The sequence below is a fragment of the Aricia agestis genome, chromosome 4 (genome assembly GCF_905147365.1).
Source record: "Aricia agestis chromosome 4, ilAriAges1.1, whole genome shotgun sequence".
Taxonomy (NCBI): domain Eukaryota; kingdom Metazoa; phylum Arthropoda; class Insecta; order Lepidoptera; family Lycaenidae; genus Aricia; species Aricia agestis.
The window spans coordinates 1,265,055-1,291,145 of NC_056409.1; the positions used below are offsets into that span (position 1 = coordinate 1,265,055).

General features: G+C 38.2%; 2 protein-coding genes across 2 annotated transcripts in view; one reads left to right on the top strand and one right to left on the bottom strand.

The window, feature by feature from the left end:
* The window catches only part of LOC121726160 (tryptophan 2,3-dioxygenase), a 31,892-nt gene extending 16,565 nt beyond the window's left edge, over positions 1-15,327 (bottom strand). The window contains exons 1-3 of the mRNA XM_042113393.1: positions 15,193-15,327; positions 9,169-9,338; positions 6,997-7,130 (exon numbers count right to left, since the gene is read on the bottom strand). Of these exons, the coding sequence (XP_041969327.1) occupies positions 6,997-7,130; positions 9,169-9,338; positions 15,193-15,209 (321 nt within the window). The 5' untranslated portion in view covers positions 15,210-15,327. The remainder of the gene's footprint in view (positions 1-6,996; positions 7,131-9,168; positions 9,339-15,192) is intronic.
* An 8,590-nt stretch (positions 15,328-23,917) lies between these two features.
* Positions 23,918-24,604, top strand: LOC121726041 (craniofacial development protein 2-like). Its single transcript, XM_042113259.1, is given in 1 exon segment — positions 23,918-24,604. A coding segment is annotated over 1 exon segment (687 nt).
* The last annotated feature ends 1,487 nt before the right edge of the window (positions 24,605-26,091 follow it).

Genomic DNA, 26,091 nt, shown 5'->3' on the forward strand with positions numbered 1-26,091 from the left:
CTGACCTCCAGGTCCCTGATTCCGTCGACAAATGCTTGCACAATATTCGTGTCGACCATCTTGGCGTCAGCTCCTGGGTGTGCCTTCTTGACGAGTTTTTCAATTTCCAACGCCCATTGTTGTAGTCCCTCTCCTGAGCGTTGGACTCTGTCACGAAGTTGAGCACGGAACACGTGCTCCAGGTGTCGCTCCCCGTATCTGGATTCAAGGGCCTCCATCAGGTCTTTGAACCCATTTCCTGTATGTGCTTCCAGGACTGACAAGGCTTGCCCTCTGAGCGCGACAGTGAGAGCGGTCAGGCATTGTTCGTCAGTCCATCCGTTGGCAGAAGCAACCGTCTGGAATTGCTGACGATAAGCGTTCCAAGAAGTAGTACCGTCGTATGGTGGCACTTTAACTCTTGGTCCTTGTACCACTACGGAAGCTCCACTAGACGCCGCGACTCCTGTGGTTTCCAGGCGCACTACTTTCTTCTGAAGTTCAGTGAGGCCGGTTTTTACATTTTCCACATCCACTCCTAACCCGGTAACGCGTTCGTCCATTGTGTCGACATCTTTCCGAAGCTTAGTCACCGTGTCACTAACATCCTTTATAGCTCCAAGTGCTTTTTCTTGGAGGGCTTTTTGCTGCTCTTGTGATTCTCGAATCGCTCTGATTTCAGCCTTCTGAAATTCTTGCAAAGCGCCGAGCTTGCATTCTTGTGCCTCCATCATTGCCCTTTGAGAATCTTTCAACGCCTGACTTTCAGCTTTTTGAGACTCCTGCAAAGCCTGAATTAACTCAATTATGCTTTCCAATTGAAGAGCCATTTGAGGGGGCGTAGAAACTACGGGCGTAGCAGGATAGATGGAGCTAGTCGACGGGGCCTGAGCAGGCAGGGCCCAGTGGGCGGGGCCAGTGGGCGTGGCCTGAGTGGGCGGGGCCTGGTGGGCGGAGCCAGTGGGCGTGGCCACGCACAAAGTGGGCGGAGCCTGAGGGGCGTGGCCAGTGGGCGTGTCCCGGTGGGCGGAGCCAGTGGGCGTGGCTTCACCCAAAGTGGGCGGAGCCTGGTGGATGTGGTCAGTGGGCGGAGCCAGGTGGGCGGGGCCAGTGGGTGGGACCTGTCCCTCAGTGGGCGGAGCATGGTTCCCAGTGGGTGTAGCCTCCGCAACTCCCCTCTCGGAGTCAATGGCAGCAGCTCGCTGCGCCCTTGTCCTGACACTCCCCTTGAAGTCCTCTCTCGGAGTCAATGGCATCTCCAAATCGCACTTCTGACACCAGTTGTTACGTGCTAGGGTTCGAGGATTTGGAGAGAAAGACCTGGTGACTCTCTTGAAGACTTTATTAACACTGCACTAAACACTAGGTCACAACACTTAGCACTAAGTCCAAACACTAATCACTAGGTCCAATCACTAAGCACTATCACTGTCCTAGGTCGTAGCCAAGTCGCAGGTTTCACTGGTTCACTCACTATTGATCACTTGTGTTCACTCCGAAATCGCCCCGAAGATCGCTCAGATCGAACTAACTTTCCGGGCCTGCCTGCGGCTCTTTTTATATGGCGAGACGAATTCCAGAAATTTCCCGATTCACGTAAACAAGTAAACAACCGTGGGAAATTTCTAGGAGGCTCGGGCATGTGCCACAATAAAACTGCCGTCCTTGCGATAAGTGCAGTAAGTTGAATTTAATTTAGACCTTATGGACTCAGTCATAAGGTCTAAATTCAAACACGCTAACAAATAAAGGGTAAACACGTAAACAAACATTGGACCTTTTTAGAAGGTTCGAGTATGTACTTGCGCACCACGTGTCTGTATACCATGTACCGTAACACATGTATAACAATCGAAAGAATCGAAATATTAACTCAATATGGTACCACCTCTTATTAGAAATACATATGAGCAAGCGATAGCGCGATCTAGGCGACTCTTGGCGCCATCTGTTCCAGTTTTTGGAACTAACTTAATTTGACCCCCTTACAACCCCTTTCCAGTTAAAAAGTAGCCTATGTGCTTTCTCAGGCTTTAGACTATCTGTGTACAAAATTTCATTACAATCGGTTCAGTAGTTTTGGCGTGAAAGCGAGACAGACAGACAGACAGAGATACTTTCGCATTTAGTATAGAAGTTCAGATTCTGTGCTAAGTCAGATATTAATAGAGTCATGATATTTTTTTACTTGAATTTCGTTTTTTCAACTTGCCGTTTTTGTAAAAGCTTAAAGCATAGAATTGGTGATAGGGTATAATTATTTTAACAAAGTCTAAGTAGTCATTATTTAAAAATAGAGTTTTGCTTCATTTAGTAAGAGTCATGCCATTAATTTAGGAGAGTCATCAGATAAAAATAGCTGTGTCTTCTGGGACCCCTTATTTTCAAGGTTTTTTGTAACTTCCTCAGTTATACCGCCAATTAATTTTTTGCATAATAATATGCAGGTCTTTATTATCGCGTTATTGAAAAGTTGTATGCCGTTAAAGTTGGCAATTGGCATTGAACTTGATTTTACGGTTCTTATCGTATGTTTTCAGAAGAAATTAATCTCCATTGACCATTTCATAATAATAACAATGAGTTTTTAATATTCGCAGGCAAACAGTTATATTATCTATAAAGTTAATAACATGTATTTAAATATTTATCTTAAGGAAAAGAACATTGACGTTTTCATCCGACTTCCAAAAAAGAGGAGGTTGTGGTTCATCACAAATGAAAAAATATTCATATTTTTAAATATCTTTTTCTGGTGCAAGTTGTAGATTGTTTCTTCTGTGTGTGTATGTACTATGTTGTGAAAAGAAGGAATAAAGCTTTCTCCCTTTTTACGTAAAGTAACATTACTACTATACATGTTATTTCATATTTCATATTTGTCATATAATATTACTTAATATGTATTACCTATCAAATAGCTAATGTAATGCGATATACCTATAACTTATGTATCTTATGCAACAGTCTTCGGCAGTTACAAATCAGTCTCGACTCTTTGGTGATAAACACAAAACATCAGATTCATTTTATATTAGATTGTTTTGATTAGATTTTATTGGTCCAACCGGATTGATCTGGTTTTATACTTTTCTATAAGAAAACATGTTTTTTAAGCCGATAAGAGCGGTGAGGCGGCAGAAAGTGCGGTAGACATAATAATGTTATAGTTCTGATACTGCAGGGATCTCAATAGCGCTGTTGCCTGTTAGTGTTGATTTGGGTTGATAAATTAACATAACATTCTTTCATTCATATAATAATCGAGGAAAAGAAGATAATTAATGTCGTAGTAGATTGGCAATTAACCGAAGCAATTAAGTAAGTACTTAACTTATTAAATATTGTGTGTCGACACATAGAAAATATATTGATTTTATTATTAATATTAAGGTCTATAGGCGTGGGTGCCAGATTTAGTACTGGGAACTACCAAAAGGGATGCGCCACTGCCGGTAGGCAGAAAATGAGAACTCAGGGTGTGGTTTCAGGACTTTACTAACGAAGCAAAGTTGTGGATCAGTGGTCCAGTTTGTTACAGTATTTACACTTTACAGTATATACTTAGTTACTACGATAAAGATTAACACAAACGGAAAGACGATGTCGCTTGCGGTGCGAGCGTCGTGTGTATTGCGCGGGAGACTGAAAGGTACGTACGCGCAGTCTCACGGCTCGAAATCCACTGAAAACAAAATGGCGGGCGGTGCGTGCCGTCCGTTTTCAAAAAGGGGCGCGGGAGGCGAAAAGGGGAGGTGCCGCGTTTACAGCGCATTACACTGGCACCACACTCACACTCGCAGCATATCTAGCTGGCATGCGTCGTCGGGAGGCCCTCTTGGGCAAGACGCGGTTATGTGTCTTAAATGTGTGGCGGTATTAGTTCACAAACTTATTTTGAAAAATATAAAAAAGACAATGTAATATGATTAGTACAGACAATAAATTGAAATCAGGCAATTTTGAGATAAATAGATATAAACAATTACACAAATAAAGAAACTATAAAATAAAACTATTCAGAATAATATGGAAGAAGCAGAGAGGTTTTACGAAAGAGTCAAAAACGGAAAACACTTATACATGTAAAAGATCATATGAAATATGGCCTTCCAACAATATTGTTGTACTTTTGCTGTTCCTTAATAAGGAAGTCTTTAAGATGACATTTGAAGGTGCCTAGAGTTTTGAGAGTCCGTATGGGGGGAGGGATGTTGTTCCAAATTTTTGCAGCTGCATAGACTGATAGAGCTGCCGCGGATGGCCTCAGTACGATGTGACTTTGTTGACAGTCTCTGCGAACAATGTCTACGGGAGTCGAGCCAGCTTAACTTGTCGTATAAATAGGATGGTTCTTCATATTTTATGATACTAAACATAAGACACGCTAAATGATATTTACGCCTAGACTTGATTTTAAGCATTGCGAGTGTTTAAAAATGGGGTCACATGTTCTCTGCTTGGGATCGTGTAGCAAAACCGGGCGCAGGCATTTTGAATTCTTTGAATTAATTTATCTGTTCGAGCCAGGAGTCGAGGGCCGTAAACCACGTCAGCGTAGTTTAGTTTATAGAAAACTAGAGATTCCACCAAATTCTCTCGTAATTCTTCTGAGATGTAAGGCCTGATTTTATATAAAATTCTTAAACGATAGAAGCAATTCTGGACAGATTCGGCTATATGCTTTTCGTACCTAAGGTGACTGTCCATGAGAAGTCCTAGATTTCGGGCTTCCTGTACTCTATCGATTTGCTGCCCAAGAACCGTTATACCTAGCGAAGTTGGTAAGTTTTTTAATTGTTGCTGGCTGCCCGTTGCTAAGTATTTCGTTTTAGAAGGATTTAATATTAAATTATTTTTTTTGCTAATGCAATGTACTATATCCGCACAATATATGCTAAAAAGATCCTGACCCAAAAGCGACCCTTGCGGTACTCCCGCCTCAACTTGCTCTAAAGTAGAGCAGCTAGAGTCACCATTAATGTGCTGGATTTTAACGAATTGTCTTCTATTTTTTGTTAGTTTTACATTAGTTGGAGGTAACTGTGGAACCACCGCCGAGTTAAATCGCTAAAACCGTAATAGCTTAGTTTAGATATGAGTAGATTTACATCGATTGAATCAAAAGCTCGCGAAAAATCTAATAGGATAAGCAAAGTACACATTCCATTATCTTGTGCGGCTAGGATGTTATCGGTAACGTCAAGTAGAGCTATAGAGGTGCTCCTCCGCTTCCTAAAACCTGATTGTAGGGGAGGTAATATGTTATTTGATTCTAGGTAATGTGTGAGCTGCGTACGTACTACCCTTTCTAAAACTTTTGAGAGACACGGTAAGATGCTTATCGGTCTGAGATCGCTAACATCTAGTGCATCCTTCTTTTTTGGTAAAGGGCGCACTTTTGCGATTTTCCACAAATCACGAAAAGAGGAGGTTACAATAGGCTGGTTTACAATAGCTGTAATAGCATCAAGGGAGTTGGAGAGCGTTAACATTAACATGCTTAAACTTATACCATCATGACCTTCTGCATTAGATTTAAAAGTGTTAATTATACGACTTATATCATGGTTGCGTACTGTTTCGAGTTTAAAAGTGGCAGAGCCAAATTTGTGAAATTCAAAATAAGTTAAGTGGGATAAGCTAGTGATTGTATTTATCGGAATATTTAGGAAATGACTGTTTATTAAATTCGGGTCTGTGAAGTGGGTAGGCAGTTCATTATTTTGCTTCGTATTAATTGATTTCTTAAGATTTTTCGATAATAATTTAGGTTCTGTCAATTTATTATTGATATGGTGAGTGAAGAATGTTTTTTTTCGTTGTGAAGACTTTTTTCTACGAGTATCTTTAACTGTTTATAGTAATCTTTCTTTGAATCTGTTCTATGTTTACAATAGTCTGCTAAAGCTTTATCTCGAAGCTTCATCATAAATTGAATCATAGGCGTTATCCAGGGATATGACGGCTCCTTTATTGTACAGGTTTTGATAGGTGCATGAAGATCGAACAGGGAAAGCAAAAGAGAATTAAACGTGTGACCCATCTCATCGATATTGCTAAGATTTATTACGTTCTCCCATGAAACGTTATATAAATCGCGTGAAATTTTTTCCAAACATATGTATTTAATAGGTCTATAAGTTAAAGTGACTGGTAGGCATTTCTCACGTTCAATACGGAGCTTTGAAATTACTATGTTGTGACCGTTTGTGGCTCTATAAGCTTCGACATTTGTGCGCTTCGCATGAAGATTTGTACAAATTAAGTCTATTAGAGTCTCGCTAGTTTCGGTAAAGTGAGTTGGTTCTTAAACGAGCTGTGATAACTTAAAGCACTTTAGAAAGTCGGTGAGCTTTTTAGTTTTTACGTCATTGGTTAAATAGTTTATATTAAAGTCGCCCAGCAAGACGTAGAAATCGCAAGTACTGAGACCGATCATGGCGTCGCAGAGGGCATCGAAGAAGACGTCTGGCTCTAGCCAGGGTGGACGATACGCGGTACCTATGGCAATTGTTTTTCCGTTACACTTAAGTGTCAACCACATTTGCTCTACGGACTCGAATCTCGTATTAGTTGAGCTCGACCAGGTTCGCGCCTTGAGTCCCACTCTTAGGTAGCCTACACCACCACCTCGGCCGCTGCGAACGGTCGCCGGACGCGGTTGGTGACGGAGCCGATAGCCGGGGACTACAGGTGCGCGTCCCTCCTCTCCTGGCTTTAGCCATGTTTCGTTTATTGCCATAATGTCAAAACTATGCCTTTGGACTGCGTCTATAAAATCGTCATGGTTAGTTCCTAGCGATCCTACGTTGAGTAGTCCAACTTTTAAAAACTGGACTACTGGGAGTAGTTGTACTGGTCATAAATATCCGACCTTGGCGAAATGGGCACGAAAATATTTGTCGGATTATTCCGACCTTGGCGGCTAAAGGGTTCAAGGATCAATATATCGAAATTCGAAATTTGGCCGGAAGGTTTAATTGCACCCTCTATGGTATGGGCGGTATGGCTCACCTTCAATATGAGTACGATTCTGTTGAGCCTCTTGAGTATCTCCATGGTGTGGCTCTCGTCCAGCCCCTCCACGTCCAGTAGCGACCGCACGGAGTCCACTTCGAATATTATCTGCTTGAACCACAGCTCGTATGCTGGAATACGTCAAATGATTAAAACCTATAGCTCTTGTTCAGTTATGGTTACTATCATTAAAGTGCCCAGTGCCGAATTTATATCTTTTATGAGAGAGAGCAATTTATTTTCGCCGCCCCATGTACAAAATATGTACACACCTAGGCCGTGGCCTGTAACGGTCTATTTACAAATCCGGGGCTGATAGTGCATAAGCCTTAGAAGACATTAAGCTAAGGCCCACTTGCCCGTCTGGGTAAAAGCTAATCCGATATCAAAATATTATAACAATATCTTTATCGTTCTTCGTTGTGTCATAACTCATTACCTGGATGACCGAGCTTTGCTCGGTATAGCAAACACTCATTGACTTCGTGTTACTTAATAACGCCATCTGCTGGTCGTTAAAACAATTAGTTGCTAACAAAATAGTATTATTATTCGCCAATAGATGTCAGGAAAAGTCATATTTTTCAGTTTATCGATTATCGATAAAACACGAATAAAAAGACATTTTCTGAAAATGATTCCTAGCTAGATCGATTTATCGCCCCGAAACCCCCTATATACTAAATTTCATGAAAATCGTTGGAGCCGATTCCGAGATTCCAATTATATATATACTCATTTAGAATATATATATACAAGAATTGCTCGTTTAAAGATATAAGATAATAACCTAGACGGGCGTAAATGAGCCTAGTAGACCCATCAGTGTCTCGTGTAACTTCAATTTACATAAGTCAAGAACTTCAATTTACATAAATAAATAAAACAACTGGGTCACCTAGGCTCACTTATGCAAAAAAATCAAAACTGTACGCAAATTGGAAGATTGTCAAAAACGGGAATTTGCTATAAAATCTGCCAAGAGGAGAATGCTATGTCTTTTGGTAGTGTCTCAGTGTAATTTCGGTTAGGAACTCAAATTAAAAGGGCGTCCGCTAAGGAAGTGATCTCAACGACTGCAGACGTATAAAGTAAGTATACTTAACTGAAGTACCTGTGTATTTACAGACGAGCATGTGCGCGTCCTATCGTCGTATGTCTTGTCGGTCGCTTTGTGTGTGTGTATGTATGTGTTACTTTGTGTGTGTACTATAAAGTTAATTTACCTAGCGGAATAGAGAAACAAAGGCCTGAGCAAGAGAGATGTCACTATCAGTAACACTGCGTGGTAAAAAGAGACGTGTGATACATGACAGCAGCATTCTTTTTTTGACGTTCAGTCGGCACGTGCCGCACGTTGACAATTTAATCTCATAGAAATCATGTTCAATAATGCTTGTGTAAGTGACATACGTACACATATTTTTACACACAGATGAAACCAATTTCGGTTACGTTTGACAGCTCGAGATTTTTTTTTTTTATGGCCCCTATATGGGACCGCTTGTTCCCCCTTACATAATAAGGGACAATTACTTACATGAATTTAACTTTTTACATTTGTATTATTTTTTGACTTATTATTTACTACCATTTTTTACTTTACATTATGTTATCTTATGTCCTTCTAGTATCTTATTGTATTTATTCTAATTTTTACTACAGTTTCTTTTGTAACACTTATGATTTTGGTATATTATTATTTAACTTTTATTTTTATATTTAGTACATTTATTTTACATGTTTTATCACATATAGTTTCTTCAAAACATTCATGGTACAATTTCTGTTTTTCTGTTATTTTCATTAATTTACATTTATTTTTATATATTGAATAAATTGATTTACATTTTTATTAAGTATATACAATTCCCTTACAACATTCATGGTTCTTAGTACGAATTCTTTCAAATATTTTCATTAATGGATTTACATTTATGTATATATTAACTATATTAACATTTTATTATGTCTCTCCTTTACATAGGACTTCCCAGTATCTTTTACATTTATTCATACAGTCTTATCGCTGTTTCAAGCTCAAATAAGGTACAGGTTTAATATATGTGCGTCATCTAGTCCGGATTGTCCGGCCGATCTGAATTATCATTGTGACAGCTCGAGATTGTTGCTCTATTCCGCTAGGTATATTAACTTTATGATGTGTACCTTGATGTGTGACAATGAAGAGGTGCTCATCATGCACGGGCTTGTCGGACTCGGCGCTGAGCATCCTCTGCGCGGCCAGCAGCTTGTCCAGCATGAGATACTCGCCGTACAGCATCCCGGCCTCGTTGCCCAGGCAGTTGCCCGCCTGCGCCGGGTCGTCTGCTGCGGACCTGATGCCAATATGTTTTGTACAGACTTTCCAAAAAAGTGGCCGCTATAGGTACATGGGCCATCCATAAAGTATGACACACCTAAAGAGGAGGACGACGAGGTGGTGTGATGGTGTGACAAGTCACAAGAGACTCCTCCCCCTCCTTGTCACACGGTTACACCTAAGTTTAGTTACACGTACAAATGTGACCACCTGTGACAAGGGGGGTTCTAAAAGTCATGAAAAGAGTGTGAAGTACTTTATGGATGGTCACTAAACTAAAGTGAAAACACTTTCGAGTTTAGGGTGTGTAAGTGTCACTTAATGTATTATAACAGTTCTCTGTGAAAGTAGGAGCACTGAAAGAGCTTACTTTTTAGGGTTCCGTAGCCACATGGCAAAAAAAGAATTGTAATCCTATTGATTACCAGGTGATGCTGCAGCACCAGGTCAACTTTCCATTATTATTACGTATATTGTATATTCACAAATGTCACGAATTAAATATACCCATCAAACGACTACAAGTTGCTAACGGCCTTTCATGAACCAGATAAACACTGATTGTCCAGCACTGAGCAGGCTGATGATGATGAATTATAGCTAAGAACACTCTCGATCATGTCAGCTTTCAAACAAAAAAAAACTAGATCAAAATCGGTCCACCCGTTTGGATGCTACGATGCCACGGACAGATACACACACAGACAAACAGACAGACAGACAGACAGACAGACAGACACGTCAAACTTATAACACCCCTCTTTTTTGTCGGGGGTTAAAAATGACTTACATTTGTTTTGTTGAAGTTATGAACTTCATTAGAAAAATGAGCATAATATAAAAACCTACTTCAAATATTATTCAACTATACGGTAACAACCCTATCCAAAATAATATAAAATTGAATAACTCCAGTGCCCCGCCTCATTTAGATACCATTTTTTTTTGGGTTATAATTATAAGTAACAATAAAAAGAATATTTCAGTCTTAGTTTCAAATCCAAATATGAAAAGACATGGCGTTAAAAAAATTAAAACATAAATTTACAAAATTAGTCGTAAAAATGTTATCTTGAACAAATAAAGCCTGGATGTTTTTCGTTATCGTAGGGCTTTTTAGACACTATTTAGATCAATTAATAAAATTTTAAAAGAATATCAAACTTTTGAGCTATAACTGTTTCTTTTTTTCTGGAAACCATAGATTTTTTTTTTAATACTAATTTGCATTCTTCTATATGAAATGGGCAGTCGGGTGTTCTCGTCCTGCATTTATACCTAATCATAAATCCTATAAAAATAATAAAAACGGCATGGCCAATTTTTTGGACAAAAAATACACTGTGCACAGTAATGCGAAACATTGCTAAAATTGAATGACTTACCCCAAATTTCACCAACGTCTGTTAGTGTTAACAGCTTGTTAAAATGTCATGTCTTGTCTTTCATTCATAAGAAAATCAAAAGAGGTAACGTGATACGAGCGTGATACTAATTCGAGAGTTAATATTAATAGTTGTTGGTGATATTGAGGTTTAAAATATTATGTAATCCGTAAAATTATCGTTTTTTACTGGATCGCCGTTATCAAAATACAAATAAAAAGAAGTATTTATATTTTGATAGTGTCAAAAATTGTATGGTCAATAAACTATTAAGTAGTTTATTGAAAAAAAAATTAGATAAGATGGAACTACGCAAGACGTCTTTTGAAGGAATTTCAGCCGATAGAAGTTCAGGAAAATAATTGATATATTCATATTCATCTACTTATCAACTTTAAGATAACGGCCATAATAAAATCTTATTAATTAATGTAAGTCTTGCATATGGTCCTACAGCCGTAATTTACCACCCAGTCCCACGGAGCGGTAAACGCGAAAGTGCTATTATTAGATAATAATGAACGAACACTTTATAATATACTAGCGACCCGCCCCGGCTTCGCACGGGTTAAAATATATAGCCTATATCACTCACTGAATAAATGATTAAAATCGGTTTAGTAGTTTTTAATCTATACTAATATTATAAAGAGGTAAACTTTGTTTGTTTACTCATAGATCTACTACGACTACTCGACTAAGAGCTGGCGACCAAATCGGTCATGTGGCTTCAGCTGTGTTAAAACTCCGTTAGCTACTTCCCTGAACAACCCTTTCTGATAATCTGCGTGCTGGCTGGCCGTGGCCCGTGGACGGTGGATGTGGGAGTAGTGCGGTGGGGGAAAAAAATGTCGGTTCAGCTTTATTAAAACTCCGTTAGCTAGGTACTTCCCTGAACAACCATTTCTGATAATCTGCGTGCTGGCAGGCCGTGGGCGGTGGGTGTGGGAGTGGTGGGTGGGTTAATGAAAAATTAATGGAAAAAATATGTTCAGCAATTTTGATTTTTTTCGTCTGTCCGTCTGCCCGTCTGTCCGCTGTTTCTCTAGGACCGCTAAAGATAGACTTCTGATTACAGATTATGTATGTCTGTTGCCGCTATAAGACCAATATTAAAAACAAAATAAAATTAATATCAAAGGGGGGCCCATATAATAAACGTGATTTTTTTGGCTTTTTTGGCCTTTTTTGCTCGTAATCAATATTGGTAACAGCTAGATAATAGGTATAGTAAAAAGTGGCAACATCGTCGTGTCATCCCTTTCAAATTAATCTAAGAAAAAAGGGATGACACTACGATGTTGCCACTTTTTAATTTCTTCACTTTCTTGACAGACTGTACTTACTTAATTTTTTTACACAATCCTTAATTATATTTGTATCTTAATAATTAATAACAAAATTAAAATAAAGTTAATATTTAAGGGGAGCTTCCATACAAAAAGCACATTTTTTTTGTCTACTTTCGGTCTATACCAGTACGGAACCCTACGTGCGTGAGTCCGTCTCGAACTTGGCCGATTATTCATTATTATTTATTATCCATGTGAAAAAATTATAAATGTACATTAATTTATCATCGCAAACACTATTAAGTCGCTGAAACTACATTTTTCCCAATTTTTAACCCAACCCTACTACACCCACCGCCCACGACCTGCCAGCACGCAGATTATCAGACAGGGTTGTTTAGGTAAGTAGGTAGTTAACGGAGTTTTAATACAGCTGAAGCTACATGACTGATTTGGTCGTCAGCTCTCCGTCGATACTACTGATAGATATATTATTACTACTCAATAGTCAATAGTTCAATACTCATAGATTTAAACTCCGCTCCCGCGAGCGCACCCCCCCGCCTTGGTAGCGCCCACTTCGAAACGGGCGTAAATCGCAATATTTTAATTTCGCCATAACTTCTAAACCAAACGTCCAATTTTAATCATTCAAAGACCAAATATTGTCTACATAAACTGTAATTAGAGATGAAAAAATTTATTTTGATAAGGGTTGTTAGCATGAGTAAAATAAATGCGTTTAAATGTAGTCCAAAAGAAATTAAGATTTTTTAATAAAAAAATGGTTGTTGTGCCTCAGTTGACATAGATAGGTATAGTGTGTCGCGGACATTTTTGTAGATATTTATAAGATCTACATTTACTTAGAACATTGTATGGTTCTATCTTTTATAGTTTAGGCAGCGTACGCAAAATAAGTAAATTTTCTGGTTGTTTCGGAAAAACTGAAATATCTTACGGAACCCTATATTTTCCAAAATAAAAAGTAGCCTATGTTACTCGTAAATTAAAAAACTCGTGTAGCTTTCGAATGGTGAAAGAATTTTTAAAATCGGTCCAGTACTTTTTGAGCCTATTCATTACAATTAAACAAACAAACAAACAAACAAAGTTTACCTCTTTATAATATTAGTATAGATATTTAGGTTAGGTACAATTGTAGGTAGAATAACATAACTACTAAATTGCAACTAATTCCAACCATCAAAGATTTTTTACGACTATTTTGTTTTGTTTTATAACTTATCCCCGGTGTGTCCGCCAAAGGCCAAGGGAGTGATAACTGGCAATTTTGTCAGAAGTAAGATACTTAACCGCAAAAATAATAAAAAAAAAAAACAAAAAACACACATCCACACACACACATTTCCACAGCCGAATATATTATAACCTCCACGTTTTTTGGAAGTCGATTAAAAACATCTCAATGGCAAAAGCCCTTTAATAACATTCCCCATTACAATATTTGCTTCGCTTTTACAATATTTATTTATACCATCTCTAGCTGCTCTATATTCTCTACCTTTAGGCTAGTCCAAGTTTTCCTAGCCTAAGCCACAGAATATAATAGGGATGATGACAAGGTCAAAGATTAGCGAATTTTGTTAATAAAATAAAAAAATCACGGTAAAAAATAAGTGTTCCCAAAATTTCAGCTTGATAGCGTTTGCATTTTTTTTGTTATGCGCCATCATGGTTGGATATTCGAGTCGATTATTTTTTCAATTAAATTTCTTAATATTTGTATACAATTCGATAACTTATGCAATTAAAAGCAACTTTTGTTATGAAACCACTTTCATAAACGCAATATTTAATATACCTGTCGAACAAAGTTGTCTCCCGATGCGTACAAACTACGAAAGACTGACGTCATACTTTCGTAGCACTTTGTATGGAGCGTTTCGGGAAGGACTTTTTTATGAGATATTTGAGTTGTCATATCTTGGTGAATTTTTAAGCTATCAGAGTAATTCTTTCAACGATGTTTCTATTTTTTAAGTGTCTTTTAATTACCGATAAGAAAAAAAAATAGTCATCATGCCTATTATAATTATAGTACTCCGTACCTAAGCAGCTCCTAATTTCACCAACACCTGCATCTTCTTTCACGATCATATTAAGCGAAAGATCGAAAGAACATTTCGTAGTGAATTTTGCAAATAAGACTGTTAACTTTTGATATATTTTAGGGTTCCGTACCCAAAGGGTAAAAACGGAACCCTATTACTAAGACTTCGATGTCTGTCTGTCCGTCCGTCTGTCTGTCTGTCCGTCTGTCTGTCTCCAGGCTGTATCTCAAGAACCGCTATAGCTAGACTTCTGAAAATTTCACAGATTATGTACCGCCGCTTATTCTGTTGCCGCTATAACAACAAATAGCTACTTACTAAAAAATCGGCCGTGCAAGTTGGACACGCGCACGAAGGGTTCCGTACCACAATAGAACAAGAATAGGCTGAAAATTTTGTTTTTTGTAAGCCCCCCTTAATTAATTCATTTATTTAAATTTTATTATAAATTATTAATGAATAAATAAAACTGAGTACCTATCTCTTGAATATTTAATTTATTTTGTTTTTAGTATTTGTTGTTATAGCGGCAACAGATATACACAATCTGTGAAAATTTCAAAAGTCTAGCTATAATAGCGGTTCTTGAGTTACAGCCTGAAGACATACAGTCAGACAGACGGACAGACATCAAAGTCTTAGTAATAGGGTCCCGTTTTTACCCTTTGGGTACGGAACCCTAGACGTGGGAGCCATGCTTCGGCACGAATGGGCCGGCTCGACCAGAGAAATACCACGTTCTCACAGAAAACCGGCTTGCGCTGTGTTTCGCCGAGTGAATGAGTTTGCCGGAGGCCCAATCCCCTACCCTATTCCCTTCCCTACTCTACCCTATTCCCTCTTAAAAGGCCGGCAACGCACCTGCAGCTCTTCTGATGCTGAGAGTGTCCATGGGCGACGGAAGTTGCTTTCCATCAGGTGACCTGTTTACTCGTTTGCCCCCTTATTTCATAAAAAAAATATTAATTAAGTACTTAAATTACTTTAAATCGTTTAATAAAAAAACTGCTACTAATAAAATGTCCTAATATCGAATACCAATACAATAGGTAGTGTTAAAATACTTTCCATCAGGCGAAATGCGAATAGACACTATAAAAAATAAAATAAAAACTTACCTCATTGGACAAGCCATTTTAATATTTATTTGTTATTTGTTTGATTTCGTATTAAAAAATTATTTCACAGCGCACTTCACACAGGTCCGAAACACGAGTAGTCCGTACAAAAAACCAAGCCGGTTTATGTACAAAGTTACAAACTACTGTCACTGTGGGAGAACTCTATTTGGTGTGGCAGGGTAATTTATTCATTTTCCCCACAATGTAGCTTAATAAGAGCTTTGATAGAGTATTATTTTATTACAACTTTAAGTTTTGTCGTTCATTTGTTTAGTTTACTTTAATTACTTAAATTACTTTTAGCGTTTAGCTTAAATTACTGTGATAGTAGGGAATAAGGATGTCTCCATCAAGTCTCTACAACCGGGCAACTTAAAAAATTTTTTTTATTTGCTACAAGGTACTTACCTAATATCTCATTCGTCATCATAAAGAAGACTCCAAAATGTTTTCCGATACAGTCTTAAGTCTTATGCAGTAACAATTTTTGTTTGTCCCGCTTTAATTAAAATTTAAATGTGGTTTAATAAATATAATGTCTCAAACAAAGGTATTGATGACTTTTAATTTTTAAAAAATTTAAAAACATTGCTTATTTAGCCCAAGGCTTGTTTATCGTTAAAAAAAATTTTCACATTGAATTTTTTTTGACTTGTTAGTTGCTATTGCTAAGCTACGTTATATAGCTGAAAGCTCTATCCCGTACAATATTTGCCTAAATCCTGGTGAAACATAAACGAAGGCTGGCCACACCGGACACACGCCAGCGCACATGTGGATTTCATCAGCCGCGTTCGAATCGCCGATCACGTCTTGATATTCGATCCCGCCGCGGCCCGCGCCACTCAAGCAAAACAATATCACATTGTTTTTAAAATTTAATGACTCGTTACTATAAGTATTCATTTTATTAGGAAGCTCAAAGGGATCTATCAGATAGAGAGCATTCACGTGGTCAAGCGTTGAAGCGGTCAGTTCTGCGTTCTCTATGTTGTCACAACTCACACAGAAGGCATTCTGATTTCTGACGCGGTCAGTAATTCAGAAAGTGAGCTTCCTGTGTCATATGTACCTAAGTACATTCTGTACCTCAGCTCTGGTTTCAGCTAAAATTCTGTACCTAAGTACATTCTGTACCTCAGCTCTAGTTTTTTTTTTCATAATTTTAATAATATTGTCCTTTATGACTGGAATTTTATAAAAAAATGACAGTGTCTTTATTATTTATATTTATTTATTAAAGTACTTATTTAAAACGGGTTACCCCAATTACAATAATTAAGTACAACTAAGCATTATCTTATTTATTCTTTAGGTAAGTAAAAGTTAAAATCGGCCCCTTATAAGTCCTCATCCATCATTGTTAAGCATTAGGGTGCGTCCGATTTTTTTTTTATGAAATAAGGGGGCAAACGAACAAACGGGTCACCTAATGGAAAGCAACTTCCGTCGCCCATGGACACTCGCAGCATCAGAAGAGCTGCAAGTGCGTTGCCGACCTTTTAAGAGGGAATAGGGTAATAGGGGAGGGTAGGGAGGGGAAGGGAAGGGAATAGTTGAGGGTAGGGAAGGGAATAGGGTAGAGGTTAGGGGATTGGGCCTCCGGTAAACTCACTCACTCGGCGAAACACAGCGCAAGCGCTGTTTCACGCCGGTTTTCTGTGAGAACGCGGTATTTATCCGGTCGAGCCGGCCCATTCGTGCCGAAGCATGGCTCTCCCACGTATAAATTTCGCGTTACGTAAAAACGATTACTCATTTCACCTCTCTTGTAGGTAGTTAAAATTTCATCTAAATCAGCATTTGAAGTTGAAGCTGCAGTGAGCACTTTAATATGCATAATGCATATTGAATATTTATATGCGTATGAACATAATTCTCACGGTTTTATATACTAAAATCATTATAAAAAGTTCTTACGGCAAATTGCGACAAATATTAAACTAAGTATATAAATCCGTTATCGCCATTATAACCGGTTGGGTAATTAATTTTATGTGATATTGATTGATATAGCTGCTAAGACAGGTTCTATGAATGATGAGAGCTCGCATTCCAGTGAGCTAGAGCACAAGGTACTAATTGTCGTATGTATTCTGTGGCTAGAGCTACTTAGTTACTGTCTACGATCTTCGAGCCTAGAGACCGTAGACTGGAAAGTTCAGGCCCGGATCCGGAGGGGGGGGGGGGGCGAAAGGGTGCACTTGCCCCGGGCGGCAAAGATTGGGGGGCGGCCGGAGGCCACCTCCCAATCTTTTGCTGCTTTCTTCACCACCGCGTGCACCGTCAACGTTGCTTCGTAGAATTCTATCTGTTGCTAAAAGACTTGGAGGCGTCCCTTGTTGCCAGGGACCTCGGCGTGACTTCTCACTACCGCCACTTCAATTCAACAAAGTTTCGTAGAACTCGTTCTGCGGTTAAAACCTATGTGACCATGACAATTATTACCTATTTTTGCTTGGAGGGCGGCAAATTGGGATTTTGCTCCCCCCTTTTTAAAACGTAGATCCGGGCCTGGGAAACTGGGTCGGGCCTCAGCCAATTAAATTGGCCGAAAGCACCGAGAGGTGCCGAGAGGGCACTGTCTCGCCACTCGACTCGGTAGAGCCTGTAATCAAGGCCTAAACGAAGGTATACCCTCAGGCTTATTACATCCATTACAGCCTAATCGGCGTGTATCCGCATTCCGCGGAGAATCAGGGGTTCCGGATAATTATGTAGACTCGCTGAGTCTGAAGAGATTGCAGTTCTACCCAGTAAAACTTGACGGAAGGTTCAAGGTGGTTTTATTACCACCGATCATGCAGCATGCCGAAACCACGAAACATCAAGAAATCCGCGAGTTTAGCGACAGCCTTTGTTGTTATTCGTTCTAAGTTCTAACCTAAGTTCCTAACCTCTGTGGGCAAATAAAATAAGGGGGCAAACAAGCAAACGGGTCACCTGATGGAAAGCAACTTCCGTCGCCCATGGACACTGCAGCATCAGAAGAGCTGCAGGTGCGTTGCCGGCCTTTTAAGAGGGAATAGGGTAATAGGGGACGGTAGGGTAGGGTAGGGAAGGGAATAGGGTAGGGGATTGGGCCTCCGGTAAACTCACTCTCTCGGCGAAACACAGCGCAAGCGCTGTTCTACGCCGGTTTTCTGTGAGAACGTGGTATTTCTCCGGTCGAGTCGGCCCATTCGTGCCGAAGCATGGCTCCCCCACGTGTTAAATCACCAGCTGATTACTGACAATAATAATATGTAGAAAGTCGGTTCGTCTGATCTCTCACCAGTCGCGTCGTCTCGAGTCGTGTCGGTCATCTGTGATCTGTCATCAGTCCTAATCGGTTATGACTTATGAGCATATGACTTATGAGAGTAAAGCAAGAAAGAGTGCTTTTGTGTGCTGCGCACACACTTGGGCATTATTATTTTATACATATATAAATAAATTCTGCGTAGTTGGCCTTGTTTTAAACATTTCAACCGTCCACCGTCAATGAAACCGCTGTGATTGCAAGATTTTTTATTATTTTATTGTTAAACCCACATAATTATTTAAATAACCATGCTTACACATTACACACTACTTGACCTGCTATTCAGCACAAAAAATGCTTACCTACACACTTACGTACTGCGTTGGTACTTGGCAAGGTGAAAAGTCACAATCCATACTATCCATACTAATATTATAAATGCGAAAGTATCTCTGTCTGTCTGTCTGTCTGTCTCGCTTTTACGCCAAAACTACTGAACCGATTGCAATGAAATTTTGTACACAGTTATTCAAGAGTCTAAGAAAGGACATATGCTACATTTTGATGCGGGAAAATATCTTATTTCCATGAAAATATCGATGAAAATGAATTCGCATTGCGCGTGGCCAGCGCTCATCCCGGGGGTCCTGGGTTCGAGTCCCGCAGGCGGAACAAAAAGTTTTCAATGTTCCTGGGTCTTGGATGTGTATTAAAATAAAATTTCAAAAATCTTAAATATATTTTATGCGTAATATTATAAAAAATCCAGAAATATATCGATGCAATGAACATTTTAGTTCTAATACGATTCAACAGATGGCGTTTTATTTTTTACTTCATTGTAATGTTACGGTACATGGTATACGGACACGTAGTGCCATCTAGCGACAGACCAGCAAAACTTACCGAGGGAACACAGGCAACATAAATGCCCTACTCAGTACGAGATGGCGTTAGGTGCGCTAGTACATACATACTCGAATAGACTGTGCTCGAACTTTCTAGAAGTGTCTTGTTTACGTGTTTACCGGTTTATTTTGTTTACGTGTTTACGTGTTTAGTTGTTTATGTTTATTGTAGTACATGCTCGAGCCTCCTAGAAAGTTCCGACATTTGTTTACTTGTTTACGTGTATCGGGAACTTTCTGGAATTCGTCTCGCCATATAAAAAGCCGCAGGTAGACGGCGCGGCAATTCAGTTTAGTCTGAGCGATCTTGGGGACGACTTCGGAGTGAACACAAGTGATCAATAGTGAGTGAACCAGTGAAACCTGTGACTTGGCTACGACCTAGGACAGTGATAGTGCTTAGTGTTTTGGACTTAGTGCTAAGTGTTGTGACCTAGTGTGATTTGGGTGAGCTAGTGTTAGTGAATAAAGTCTTCAAGAGAGTCAGCAAGTCTTTCTCTCCAAATCCTCGAACCCTAGCACGTTACAGTAACATATAACTAATCATACTTATTAGTTATTATGTTTTTGTTTATAGTTTTTAATACGTTAGAATATTATGTTTACTTAATAATATTATCACTTGGTATAATAATAATCAATCTATCTTATCTTAGAGAACTCCTAGGCCCAATTTACACGTAGATGAGTCTTTTTACATTTTATTATGTAATAACAACTAGGAGACCATATTTCAGCCCAAAAAAAGACATCTGGAAATTCAAGTTCTTATGTCTATGATTCTCGATTTTCGATCCACTGTGCACCGCCCGTCCATCAATGGAAAGTGCTCGCGGCACCTCGCGACCCCTCGAGGTGCCTCGAGGTATAGTAAACACTCATTGACTTCGTGTTACTTAATAACGCCATCTGCTGGTCGTAAAAAACAATTAGTTGCTCAGAAAATAGTATTATTATTCGCCAATAGATGTCAGGAAGAGTCATATTTTTCAGTTTATCGATTATCGATAAAACACGAATAAAAAGACATTTTCTGAAAATGATTCCTAGCTAGATCGATTTATCGCCCCCGAAACCCCCAATATACTAAATTTCATGAAAATCGTTGGAGCTGATTTCGAGATTCCAATTATATCTATACATATCTATACTCCATACATGTAAATAAACTTGGAGTGTCTGTTTGTAATATTGAAATAACTGTTTTTTACTACATGCATATGAATGTATGTAGGGTACATACACCAAAACAACATTTTTTAAAATTTTTGTCTGTATGTCTGTCTGTCTGTCTGTTTGTTCCGGCTAATCTCTGAAACGGCTGGAGCTATTTTGCCGGGACTATTTTAAGTAGATAGCTGATGTAGTAAGGTGTAACTTAGGCTACTTTTTAACCGACTTCCAAAGGAGGAGGTTATATAGGAGGCGGACTATCCATCTTTGTTATTAATTATTATACTATGTTGACGCGGAGAAGTTCATTGGTATTTTATTGAACACATTGAGGTACTATACACTGGAGAGAGCCTTATATCGGTGTATAAGCGTCAAAAGCGTGTAATGTTATGTCCTACTTAGTAGGACATAACAAAGGAGTCGGTCTGCATATTTCATGTAATAAAAGTATTAATAAAGGTTTTTAGTGAACATTTAATGCTAGATATTGTTGAGTTCTGTGGTTCCGCTAAATAATAAACCATAAGAATGGTCAAAGAATGTCTCAAACACGTGGATTTAACATTAAATACGTAAGTTTTGAACAAAGTTTTTTGGACTTTTCAATCGGTATTTTTGTAAGCTAAAAAGATAATTTATAAGTTTATTAATCCCTTATTCGTGCTATGTAAGGCATTAGTGCTAAAAATGTCACATCAATTAATAATTTGGCTATAAAAATTGCATAGCTTTTTACGAGTGTTTACGGATTCTAATCACTTGAACTATAGTTAATCGATATCATGCAATAATTGACTTTCTTTCCTGTATCATAATGTGCTTCGAAATAATCGACAAATAGAAATATTCAAGAAAATAAACGCCCACTACTTGTATGAAAAAAAGCACAAAATGGCCACGCGATGACGGGCTAATCGGCCGTTCCCAATATTTGATCTATCTCTGGTTTTGCCCTACTAGAGATAGGAATAGCTCACATTAGACATTAAAGACATATATTTTATGTCAATTGTGAGCTATTCCTATCTCTAGTAGGGCAAAACCAGAGATAGATCAAACATTGGGAATGGCCGTAAGACTACATCTATGACTATAATACTTTATCTATGATTGAACATGACACTCAATTATGAAGTTGACAGTCAGCAGCCAAACTGCGAATTAAAAATGAAACGAACACGGCATAAGTGTCAAGTGGTGTAGTGATGGGACTCGAATCAAAATTGAGTATTCGAATCCATTCGAATCACCACGAAAATAATCGAATCGTGATTCGAATCAACCTTTGCGAATCAAAGGTTGATTCGAATCACGATAGACTGTTGATTCGAATCAAATCTTTAATTCGAATAGATTGTTGATTCAAATAAAATCCTTGATTCGAATCACGATTTAAATCAATAATCATACAGAAAGACATAACTACAAAGAAATGAAGCTGTCCATTTATCATTCTGTCTATGTCTGCTATGCTTTTACGCTTAAGCCACTGAATCGTTTTCGATAGGAGTTAGTATAGACCTTTGGAAAGGACATAAGCTACTTCTTTTATTCCACTGCTGGGAACTATATCACGTGGTAGCCAACGGGTGCGGAAAGCTAGCACCTTACGGCCGTTTTCAATAACGTATCTACAGTTAAAGATAGATATCTATCCTCGTACTAATCTTTCGCGGGGCGTTGCATTGACGTGATACGAATCAGCTCTTGGAATCGAATCAGCTCGTGAATTCAAATCAGCTCTTGGATTCGAATCAACTCGACAATTCGAATCAAATTATGTTCGAACCCATAAACTTATAATGCATAGACCAACAAAGAGTGCGAGAGAGAAGAAAATCCTTTATGGAATTATAACAAGATTATTTGACAGGTCGTCAAAAGTTGTCAATCGTTTTTATACCCTTTCGGTATTTGCAATTTATTATTTAAATCGTATGTTTTTTTTTCAACAAATACTATTATATATAACAATAATAACTTGTGCTGTGAGTGATTGCAGTGTAAATCATAGGAATAATCCTGAAAAATATACATTTCACCCGTAATTAATCTTCATGTCCTAATTGCTACGATGTCTTTAGCTCTCTATTTCAAATAAAATATTGTGAATCCTCCCTTTTACTTTCATATTTTGCGTAACTAAAGTTACTATTGTTCTTATATTACACAAATTTTGAAGAAAAATTTTTCATTAAAATTTTTTATATATACGCTAGTACTTGAATCAAATTTATCGATATGCTTATCGATATTTTACAATAACATAAAACTAAAATAAAAATCATTTACCTTTATATTTATCACCTTAAAAAGGACATATTATTATCTTATTTTAACGATTATTTTTAAGTAATAGTTATCTTTTGACATACCTAGTATAAAATCAAGGTTTCACAGATCAGTCACTTGAATCTAATACTCATTGAATGCAGCTTTCAATAATATAATAGACAGAATAGGTATAAGTGCAACTTATATTATACTTATATACAGCAGAAAAAGATAAAAGAAAATCTAATCTAATCTTCTTTGGAGTCGAGGAGAAGGGTAAATCTGAAGCCGAGCTTGTAGACCACGTGAAGGATATAATATTAAAATCGGGAACGAAATTTGAAAACTATGAGGTAAACAATATATACAGAATTGGGAAGCGTAGTAACGAAAACCGACCAGTTGTTGACATCACATCAATATGGAAAAAACACACAATCCTGAAAAACAAAACTAAATTACCACCCGGCATATACATAAAGGAGGACTTCCCAAAAGAAGTGATTGAACGTAGAAAGCACCTACAACCACAACTAGAAGAAACAAGAAAAAAGGGAAACTGGGCATATTTAAATTATGATAAACTAATAGTTAAGAAACAACGTGAAAACGTTCGCGAAAAAAGGAAAAGAGAAGACACTAGCCCACGCCATCCCTCTACGCAGAAGAAAGTAAATACCAAACACGACAAATCTCCCCAATCTCCAGCCACAACATGACGCGAAATTTCGAGACCAAATCTTCTCAACTACGTGACACGAGACAGATCGCATTCGTTATCCGAGCTGCCAAAAAACTAACTGAGATCCGGAACCGAAACATAACGAATACCAAAACTGCAATACCAAAACTAACTTTTGTAAGATGCACCCCAAGCCGGCTGGTCACCATGGGGGAAGCGGACCACAACCCTCCAAGAAGCCTCCACCTGCAACAAAAAATCCAAAAACCCCAGAACTATGAGAAAAAGACGAACCCCAACAAAATCAAACAAAAACAAAGTACTGACTGCCTTTATATATGTACATTAAATACTAGAACCCTAAGAACAACGGAAAGTCTACAAGAACTGGAGCTAGCCCTAGAAACGGTAAAATGGGATATACTGGGAATAAGTGAAATGCGAAGAATGGGAGAGGGAATAGAGGAAAAAAGGAACTACATTATGTACTATAAAGGAGAAACTGCTGGTCAGAGAGGAGTAGGATTTTTAGTAAAAAGCAAATTAAAAAATAGAATCGTAGGATTTGAAGGTATATCTGACAGAATAGCAGTAATTCATATCAACTTATCCGAATTTGCAAGAAATTGGACAGTAATACAAATTTATTCACCGACAGAAAAAGCCACTCAACTAGAAACCGATGACTTTTAGTGACATCACTGCAAAATACGACGAAAACAACCTAATAGTAATGTACGTAATAAAGGCGAGGAAAGGATACTAGGTGAGTTTGGAAGCGGTAAAAGGAGTAAAAATGGTGAACGGCTGATAGAATTCCTACTAGAACATGATTTAAAGCTGCTAAACTCTATGTTTCGCAAAAAACACAAAACTAAATGGACTTGGGTATCCCCAGATGGTAAGGTTAAAAACGAAATTGACTTTATAACAACAAATAAATCTCGGTCGTTAACGGACACTGGGGTTATACAAAATTTTAACTTCAATACTAATCATCGAATGGTTCGAAGCTGCCTCTCCAAGTCCAGCCAAAAAAACCCTAGACCAAAATTAATGACAAATAACCGGAAACGGATGCTCTACGCCATTAAGGAAGGAAGAGAAGACACAATAAAAACCTAAGCGAAAAGTATAACGAAATAGAGCACAAACTTAAAGAGTTTACAAACAGCCAAAGGGCAACCACCAAAAAACCCTGGTTAACGAAAGACACTTTAAAACTAATAGAAGACAGAAAAGCCATAATAGCAAAAAAGTGCAGAAAGGAGAACATTAAACTGATAGAAAAACTTAGCAAAAAGATACGCGAAAACATGAGGAAGGACAGGGAAACGCATAGAAAGAAGACCCTAGAATATCATATCAATAAAACAGGGGGTACACGCCAAGCTCTGAAGAAACTTCGCGAAAATGGAAATTAATGGATACCGAAACTGAAAACTAAGGAGTCATTAACCACAACAAGACCTAAAATCCTAAACTTAGCAACAGACTATTTCCGAACCTTATACTCAACACAAGAAAATAATGGATCACAAGAGAAATCACCATTCCATGATATCAACACCAAAGAAAAAGAATTTATTCCAGAAATATTCAATTCGGAGGTTATGAAAGCTATTAAAAGTCAAAAAACTGACAAAACACCCGGTCCGGTCAAAATCCCAAATGAGCTAATGCGCGGGTCAATCGAGTATATAAGCCCGATACTTGCAATGCTGTTTAACGAGATACTAACCACAGGCACTATTCCAAGACAGTGGTCCGAATCACACATAATATTAATTTATAAGAAGGGGACAAAAGATGACATCGGGAACTATAGACCCATATCTCTGATATCGAATGTGTACAAAATTTTCGGAAAGGTAATTCTAGATAGGATTTCCAAAAAATTAGACGAGAACCAACCAATTGAACAGGCTGGCTTTAGAAAAAACTTTAGCACTATTGACGACATACACACCATAACACAAATATTACAGAAATACAGAGAGTACAATATGAAAATTTATCTAGCTTTCATCGACTTCTCCAAAGTCTTCAGCACGAAGCAGTCTGGCAGAGTCTTTTAGAACAAGGAGTAGAAGTGACTTATGTGGACATCATTAAAAATCTTTACATCCAAAGCGCAGCCAGATTCAAATTAGAAACCGTCGGGTGTGCTTTTCCTATCAACAGAGGAGTCAGACAAGGTGATCCGTTATCACCGAAACTATTCTCGGCCGTGCTAGAACAAATTTTTAGAAAGCTAGATTGGGAAAAACTAGGTCTAAACATAAACGGATCTAGACTGAACCATCTAAGATTTGCTGACGATCTGGTCATAATGGAAGAAAACCCAAAACAGCTGGAAAAAATGATACAAATGCTGGTGGAAAATAGCAGAAATGTAGGACTAACAATGAACGATGAAAAAACGAAATTAATGACTAACTCAACTGAAGTTGACATAATCATCGAGAACAAAAATCTAGAATACGTAAAGGAGTTCGTTTACCTGGGCCAAATCATATCACCTGTAGACCAGATGTCTAAGGAAATTAACAAGAGAATTACAACCGGATGGAAAAAAATTTGGGCTCTAAAATAAATAATGAGGAGTAAAG